At 33.1% G+C, this 9922-nt stretch overlaps 1 protein-coding gene across 1 annotated transcript; it reads right to left on the bottom strand.

Moving 5' to 3' along the window:
• Positions 1-4483: 4483 nt before the first annotated feature.
• On the bottom strand, positions 4484-6248 carry LOC139484653 (uncharacterized). The gene has a single exon (XM_071268483.1). It carries the CDS (start codon positions 5837-5839, stop codon positions 5360-5362), a length of 480 nt encoding a protein of 159 aa, XP_071124584.1. The 5' UTR covers positions 5840-6248; the 3' UTR covers positions 4484-5359.
• Between the last annotated feature and the right edge of the window lie 3674 nt (positions 6249-9922).

Raw genomic sequence — 9922 nt, 5'->3', positions numbered from 1 at the left:
GGAAATACTTGTAAAATCAGCACAAATGTCAACTGCGATTGTGCAACTTCGCTACAAACAACTCCGACCATCAACCGTGGAATTGATGGTAGATGTCATTCAATCCAAAGTTGAACAATCGCAGTTGCTGATTTTACTTGTTTTACTCTAGAATTTGAAACTGAGAACTGAAATTAAATGTACCGTTTGCTTACTGCTCCTCATATTGCATTAGAATGTCACATGCATGCTGTACTGTCTATATATTATTGGTTATACTTGCATTAGAATGTCACATGCATGCTGTACTGTCTATATATTATTGGTTATACTTGCATTAGAATGTCACATGCATGCTGTACTGTCTATATATTATTGGTTATACTGGTATACACCATTTAATTTTGAATGTTTAACATACTTTATTACACCAGGGTTTTCGATATCACAAACTAGTCAAAACATTTACTAAATTTTATCATCGGTATAAAGACATCATTCGTAAATATAGCTCAACATGCAGACTTCTAATACGTTCAGGTATTTCACATCCAATTTTTTATGGTAATATTCTTTATAAAGCACAAAGGTGTCAGTATTCACCTCAGAAACTTACAAAACCTTTGAATAGACTTATTAAGAAGGGATATAATTACGATACTGTTGTCAAGTCATTAAAGATTGCATATTTTGGCGTTAATATTGAGTCACTGATAAGGTCTTTGCATCGGAACTAAACACATTTATTCTAAAAACAGTTGTTGGCATGACACGGGTTATGTTCTTCTCATATATGTTATGATGGTATGATACTAAATTCCTAACGGGAAGGATTGTGCCTGATGTTCATATGATGAAATCATAATCTTTCAGTCAGTTTAATTGAAGTCTGGAGCTGGCATGTCAGTTAACTGCTAGTAGTCTGTTGTTATTTATGTATTATTGTCATTTTGTTTATTTTCTTTGGTTACATCTTCTGACATCAGACTCGGATTTCTCTTGAACTGAATTTTAATGTGCGTATTGTTATGCGTTTACTTTACTACATTGGTTAGAGGTATAGGGGGAGGGTTGAGATCTCACAAACATGTTTAACCCCGCCGCATTTTTGCGCCTGTCCCAAGTCAGGAGCCTCTGGCCTTTGTTAGTCTTGTATTATTTTAATTTTAGTTTCTTGTGTACAATTTGGAAATTAGTATGGCGTTCATTATCACTGGACTAGTATATATTTGTTTAGGGGCCAGCTGAAGGACGCCTCCGGGTGCGGGAATTTCTCGCTACATTGAAGACCTGTTGGTGACCCTCTGCTGTTGTTTTTTATTTGGTCGGGTTGTTGTCTCTTTGACACATTCCCCATTTCCATTCTCAATTTTATTATCTACTTTCAGTACAATTTGCCGATTCAGTTGAATTCAAAACAGAGTTTTCTGAAGTAACTTTCATAACTGATTCCATTATCGAATTATTAAATTATATTGCTTTTATAAGAACAGAACAGTTTACAATAAGTTATTCACATGCACGTTTTAAGGTTGTTTAAATTCAAACCTGAAGACATTTGATGTGATTATGTTTTATTTTTACTTCAAAGCATTTTTGCATATATAATAGATAAATGCTTGCATATAATTTGGTTTGGATGTATATGTAATGATTGCGGTGTCTTTAATTCTCAAACATACTGTGTTTTTTTAGTAGATAATCAATTTCCATTAGTATAACGACTTAGTAAAGCATGTCTTCACCGTTATGTAATATTTTGTACTAAAAAAAGAATGAGAGTGACTCATGTATGCATGCATCTAGACATATAGAAACAGATCGTCGCGTTCTATTGTAGAAACTGATACGGTTATTATTACCTTAACCTTGCTGAAATAAATTACACGTGTTTCTTCCAGACAGTGGTTGTAAGTAAAATCTACTATTTGCACAATAATGTCAGCAAGTATAATCATTTATCATGCTTTACCACGAAAAAGGTTAAATTGCTAAAGGACTTCGATGCCTAATTATTGAAAGTTTCCAGTTCCAATTAAACATATTATCGTGTTGCAAATTAGATCCTCAGTGCTGAGCCTCAGTGGTGCTTCTTATACAATTACAGATATACGAAGATGTGGTATGAGTGCCAATGAGACAACTCTCCATCCAAGTCACAAATTGTAAACGAAAAACCATTATAGGTCAGCGTACGATCCTCAATGCGGAGCCATGGCTCACACCGAACAGCAAGATATAATGGGCACCAAACATGACTAGTGTAAAACCATGCAAACAGCAAAACTAACGGCCTCTTCTATATATAAATAAAGAGAGACGTGAAACACTTATTGACTTATGACAGGTGCAAACAAATGCAGCTGCCTGGTTTAAAAGTTATTATAGGTACCAACCTTCACCCTTACCTGAAACAATAATGTAACATGTAATATTTAATTAATGTATCATATAAACTATTATTTCATTCCGTCCCGACGAAATAACAAAATACGTTCAGAGACAATTATTAATAATTCACATTCTTCAATTAAGTGATTAAATCTTTCTAAATTTCATTTTATAATAATTCGGATACCTGCAAAATGACTATTCATTTCGAACTGACTGCCTTATACATGTATATTTGTATATGACAACTTGATCATACTTCGATTAATATTGAAACCTTTTTGTGGGGTCAAAATTCTATCTTCTACTGCATATTCTATGAAAGTATAAAAATGTGAACACATATACAATAGAAAGAGAAGACAAAGTAAGAACGTGTAGACTAGCTTCCATTATATCTCAAATACATGCAAGAGTCAAGTTTGCACGTTAGTGATTTCATGTTTCCAGAAGGATCTTGCCCGAATTATACCCTTCCCCTCGACCGCTTCCACCAAACAATTTGATTGTGATTATATATGGCATTTTGTTTAAATGTTAACATCGTGTCGTTGTCTCCTGCAATGGCAAAAAATAACAAACTTTGTTGTTCTCAAGTTACATGTAACAGCTTCCGTGGTTTGACATTATAATAATACAAAAAAATGAACAATTCTATTATTTGTTTCGGATATCATGAAATATCAAACTAAAAATGTGATATTATTTATATTGAAGTTTGTATACTTGAAGAAGTTCTTTATAATTGGTTCTTACAGTCTATACTTTTGTTGTATTGCCACGACACTTTCCAATTTTTGAGGAGTAGGTATGATCTGTAATGTTGAACCCCCACACATTATGTATGTGTCGAAGGACTCTGTAATCCAGCGGTTGTCTTTGGTTGCTGACTGCATTTTTTTTCTTTTCTTTAATATATAAATATAAATACTTGGACCGTAGGCTTGTTCAATATTTTGACATGTCTTGGACTTTGAAGCTTGCTTTGAGTCTGTGTTTTATAGGGGAGGGTAACCATGCAAGAGCCTGTAGTACAGTGACTCTTTCATGTCTGTCATATTTGTTTTTCGTAATTTGTTTTGTTGTAAACTGGACCTTTTTTAGCAGACTATAAAGTGCAAGTACCCGGCCACTCTGTGTTATATTTGTATTTTTATCAATCTAACGAGTTTCAACTGAATTTTTATAGTTCGTTCTTATGTTGTATACTGTTTGGGTTTGGGATCCCGTTCACATGTTTAACCCCGCCACATTCTGCATGTATGTGCCTGTCAAAAGTCAGAAGCCTGTAATTCAGTGGCTGTCGTTTGTTTATGTGTTACATATTTTTATATAAATTAGGCCTGATAAAAAATTTTGTTGAATCATTTTACATTTGTGATTTGGAGGCCTTTTATAGCTGACTATGCGGTATTGACTTTCCTCAATGTTGAAGGCCGTACGGTGAGTTGTTAATTTCTGTCTCATTTGGTCTCTTGTGGAGAGTGGTTTCATTGGCAATCATACCACATCTTTTTTATGTATACGGTATTGGTTTATCGCATTGTTGAAGGCCGCACGCGGTTTGCCTATAATTGCTTGCATTCTCTTCATTTTAACTTTGGTGGGTACTGTCTCAATACCAATCAGACCACATCTATTTATGTTTCTATTGGTCAGACAGGTATCCGTTGTTCTTGATCTTTAATGGATATTTGTCTCATTAGCACTCCTACATCATGTACATCATCTCTTCCTTTTAAAACAATGTTATACAGAGAGAGATTCTTTTTGGCCTATAAAACAAACTTAAAAGTACTTTTATATCTGTTTCATCCTTGACTAGGGAGAAAATTCTATTAATTACTGTCCACACATTTTTTGCTCGGGTTTTTCTATGTTTTAGTATGTAGTAGGAACATTTTTTGCTCGGGTTTTTCTATGTTTTAGTATGTAGTAGGAACTTATTTTCTCTCAGTGTTCTTAGTATGTGTATGGGGATTTCCTGTAACAGGTTTCCGAGTATTGTTAAAACACCGGTTTTAAATTTGTTTTTAACATTACGACATAGAGGAAAATTGAAAATATATCTATTCATTGAATTCATATATAAAAATAGTCGTCAATACAAAAGTAATTTTCATATTTTTTATTCAACATTAAAAACATATAAAAATACTTATATTAAAAACAAATAAAAATATCACAGATGACGAGTGTTTTTAAAAATGAGCATGAGAAGGGTAAACATTTAAATACTTCAATCCATCATAATAACGGGTAGTGACGCATATACCCCTATAAACACTCTATAAACAGGTAAATATTGCACTCGGGTAGACGTCTTTATCTCCTAGAGTCACTTCCTATATCGTATAACACCCTTATTAACCTGCTTTGTTACTTAACAATGAAGAATTATATAAATAGGAATCTCTCAATGAACGATAGTGGTACGAGGGATTTAAAATGTGTAAGAAGATAGACGACCGAAATGTTTTTCGTAGAAAATGCAAAATTTTACATAAATAAAATATTGTTGTTTGTTTGTAACGAAAAGAATAAAATGTTTACATATGTTATGATCTGATTACCTTAATGAAAGCGACTGATATGAAACTTAAGCCATAAGTACAAATAAGTATAAGATATAGGTAGTCAAGAGTGCCATAGCACCATATAGGAACACTCCACACATAGGAATTCTGATATTCACAGTCTTATTGTTCGTTGTGTAGAATCTTATTGACAACCGTAACAGCACCAAACAATAGTGTCACTATTTTACACAACATAAGTCTTTCACTGAGAGAGTTCAATATCACAGCAGTAAATGTTACAATATCCACAAAATGATATTCTCCAATCCCTTTTGACTAGGAAAGTTACGTGTTAAGTGGAATGTAACTTAGTCATGTGTAAATTCTCTTCACGTTACTACATGATTCAGGAAATCACCAATAGTTCGTGTGAAAACTTCGTGGAAAAGTCAGTTAAGAGTTTAAGTTCTTCAACTTTCAACTTCTTCGTCTTCCTCACTGTCTTCTTCTAACGATTCCTGTAGCGCAGGCATCAGCGCAGCTCTTCGGAATGTCGGAGACAAAGACCCTTTTGTAGAAGTCCCGGATTGTAACACTGAAATCCAGTCATTAACATCTTTCTTACTGCTGACCTGTAGGGTTAAACTACTCCCATCTATATCGTTCTGTACCAACATTATCTCATTATTGTCATTATCACTTTTGTACACTTTACAATTCTTCAGACTCAGATATACTGCTGAACTGGTATATTTAGCGTCTCGATAGATTACAGCATAATGTTCAAAACAGTTTTTATATACTTGTACTAATACCGGTAACTTGACCAGGTGTCCACTACAGCACTGGACCATGTGAAGACTGCCACTTTTAACCTCTAACCCCTCCTCCTTATGTCGTACAGATGACTCCTCAGAATAGTGTGATTTCTGCATCTCTATAACCATCATGTTCTCGATTCTTTATGAAATATTGTTAATTTCCCAAGATGAATCACTAATAATCACAATTCGTAATAATTGAAGTTAATGTTTTGGCACTAATCTGGATGATTACAACCAAGTTAAACGTCTACCAAATCACTTTCTATTGTTGAGATCTGTCTGTTTACTTGTCTTAACGATGAGTGCGTTTAAGAAATGACATATAAACAAGTTACCTGTGTTTATATACCATTAGAAAGTACGGAATATCCCCTTTAACTAGACTAAAGATTACATCTAACCTTTCGTTCAATTGGCTACATATTTATCAGTCAATGGCTTGTCAGCCAATCACAACAGTCGTATCAGTAAGAAATTTCATGTAGGTAGACACTCATCAGTATGAAGGATTTTTTTAAAGATAACAACATGTGTGTGAAATGAAATAAACTATATAAAATATGAATATACACTAAAAATGGATTAAACGGGAGTTAAAATGGGTAAAACGGAGGCTGTTAAAATTACAATCACGATTATAAAATTATTAATCATACATAAATACATGTACATATAATATTTATACTTATATGTGATAACTGTTGTTTATTATTTGTGTTTGTAACTATGTGTTGTTTATTATATTTGTAAAAGAATATTATATAACAATGATATTAAATTATGCTCCTTGTGAGCCCATTTTATGGAAATAAAGCATCTTCTTCTTCTATAATACATTAAGTATCATGATATAAGTAATGGACTTTCTGTTTTGAATATTTCTCGGAGTTTCGTATTTTTGTTTATAACTTTTTATTAAATATATATATATATTATTTTTCTCTTTTCAATCGTGGTAGAAAGAATTGTCGTAACAAAATGTGACCATAAGAAAATTTTAGAATTATCTTGTAAATTATAACAGATATTTTTGTTCATATGCTGAGGATTAAACTTTGGCAGCAGACTAGGAAAATGGGAATTACTTTCATACTACCTGTATATGACAAACTTACACTAATGATTTCTTATTACTTGGGAATTCGGATTGAGCATTAACGAAAAAACGAGATATCAAAGTTGTCTCAATTATATGATACCGTTATAGAGTGGCTTGAAAGTCAATGTAATCGATCTCTGCGCTTTATATTAGAAAAAGAACAATATTATGAAATGCACGACAATGCGACAGGAACATACAGTAACTACACAAAAAATACATTCTGATGTAATAAAACGTATTTCATTGCGAAACGAAGGTCCGTTTTTGAGCAATCTTATATTCATAAATAAATCTCTAATACATGTAGTTGTAAGATGATTTTTAACATCTGCCTTTCCACTTAGACACTGAGGATTGGATAGAATAGAGCGCACATTTAGCATGTTTAGCATGTTAATATGAGTAGGTTTAAGTCGAAACGGCAAGAAATATATCAATACTGTTAACAATGATTCAAATCACTTTACCACGAGACTTACAAAAACACCATTAACAATGGAGCAAGTCAACCTCATCAAGACACTTACTTTAACACGGTAAATAATGGTTCAGGTCACTTTGAACACTTACACTGGTTCACGTTACAACAACAAGATACTTTCTAAAGTATATTTTATTTGTCATATAGCCCTTTATATCTTGGATACCTATACAATTTTGGCTTTAATATATTCGGCTTTGAGTGTTCCTGATGAAGGTAAATCAAGTAAAGAAATTCGGACGCACGGAATTATCTAACGCGTTGTTTTCAGTTTGTACAGCATTGGGTCGATACCTCTGCTTGTGTACTATCAGTCCTAGAGGTTATCACCAGCCCAGGAATCAGTATTTCGATGCTGATATGATTTATAGCAAACCTTTTTATTTTACAGGTAACAGTGGTCCAAGTCACTCCGTAAGATACTTACATTAATACCGATAACAATGGTTCAAGTCACCCCGTAAGACACTTACAATAAAACCGGTAACAATTATTCAAGTCACTCCGTTAGATAAGACACTTACAATAACACTTATAAAAATGGGTCAAGTCACTACATAAGACACTTACAATAATACTGAAAACACTGGTTCTAGTCATTCCGTAAGACACTTACATTAATACCGACAACAATGGTCCAAGTCACTCTGTAAGACACTTACAATAAAACCGGTAACAATTATGAAAGTCACTCCGTTAGATTAGACTCTTACAATAACACTTATAAAAATGGCCCAAGTCACTTCGTAAGACATTTACAATAACAACAGTAAATATGGTTATAGTCACTCTGTAAGACACTTACAATAACACCGGTGACAATGGTTCAGTTTACTCCGTAATACACTTACAATTACACTGATAACAATGGTTCAAATAACTCCGTAAGACACTACAATTATGTTTAAAATGGTTCAAGTAACTCCGAAGTCACTATTTCAAGACATTTACAATAACACCGTTAACAATGATTCAAGTCACTTCTGTAAATGTAACTGACATTAACAATCATGGTCAAGTAATTACAACAATATCTCGTTAGGACACTAGCTTACTATAACCCCGTTAACAGTTGTTCAAATTCCTGTCAGGACACTAGCTTAGTACTATAACCCCGTTAACAGTTGTTCAAATTCCTGTCAGGACACTAGCTTAGTACTATAACCCCGTTAACAGTGTTCAAATTCCTGTCAGGACACTAGCTTACTACATGTATAACCCCGTTAACAGTTGTTCAAATTCCTGCCAGGACACTAGCTTACTACATGTATAACCCCGTTAACAGTTGTTCAAATTCCTGTCAGGACACTTCAAAATTGGAGGAAAGAACTCAGAAAATAAACCTTGTCCTTGATAAATATATAAGATATTTATGCCAAATATAAAAAAAGAAGATGTGGTATGATTGCCAATGAGACAACTATCCACAAAAGATCAAAATGACACAGACATTAACAACTATAGGTCACCGTACGGCCTTCAACAAAGCCCATACCGCATAGTCAGCTATAAAAGGCCCCGATAAGACACTGTAAAACAAAGAACATTTTAAAATAAATTAGTGATATTTCACGGAATTGTGTATAAAGGGAGATAACAATTATATATTTCTAACTGTAAGAAAAGAAAAACTACATTTAGTTTAATACTACTCAAAACGGGTGCTATAGTAATTGATAGATACACTGATTTTTAAACGTTAAAGTGGGGGAAGAGCAAGAATTTTTTTTATTATCATTTATACTTATCTGTGGCAACGCTTTTTTTTTGTTTCGCGGTTTTCCCCGAATTACTTTTGTACACATTTGTATCCTGAACTATCCTGCACTTTATGTTACAGAATATTAATTTTTATCATGTCTTGATGGTCAAACTATGAAAAGTTGAACAAGCGGGATGAATCGAGGGAAATTAAGAATGTAACTTGAAATAAGAGGAATTGTTTAAAAAAAAAAAACGACAGACACGTGCTGTTAACACTCATCAAAAGCTAGGTAAAAGAAAGATAACTTCGCTCTATTCTGTGAATTTGTTTAAATATGTTTGTTGAAATAGAAGTCTGAGTAAATACTTGTTATCTCCTTTTTGCACAATTTTGTGATAAATTGTTAACTTTTAAAAATAAGCTATAATTTTAATATGTTCCAGGCATCTGTTTCTTAAACTAAAATAGTGAGCATGGACTTTTGTCTAATTGTTCTGAATAGTTGAAGGATTAAAACAAAACATCTATTATTCTGTTTTTGGTTAATGGTGTTACCTAAAACCGCTATTGTGTTTTAGTAAGAATTATTTCGCATCATGCCAAGTCGCAGCCTTTTGTAGACGACAATAGTATTACGGTTTTGTTATGTTTTAAGTCCATTTGATTTCTGGTGGACAGTTGTATTATTGGCAATCATACCGCATCCCTTTATAATTATTTTCGTAAACTTTATCAACTATACTGAAAGGAAAATTACATGTCGAAAAGAGAGAAGATGTAAAGAAAAACAACAGCAAATAAAAGTAAACATAAAAACGACAGATTGGTTATAACAGAAAGTCAAGTCTACGTCAGATTTGTCTGAGAATCTCTGTAAGGATCTAGTTTCCCTTCTGACACTATTTGTCTTTTTGCTCTTGG

This window comes from Mytilus edulis, chromosome 8 (assembly GCF_963676685.1).
Source record: "Mytilus edulis chromosome 8, xbMytEdul2.2, whole genome shotgun sequence".
In the NCBI taxonomy this organism is placed as follows: domain Eukaryota; kingdom Metazoa; phylum Mollusca; class Bivalvia; order Mytilida; family Mytilidae; genus Mytilus; species Mytilus edulis.
Note: the sequence above shows the minus strand (reverse complement) of the source record. Positions and strands in the feature narration are given on the sequence as shown.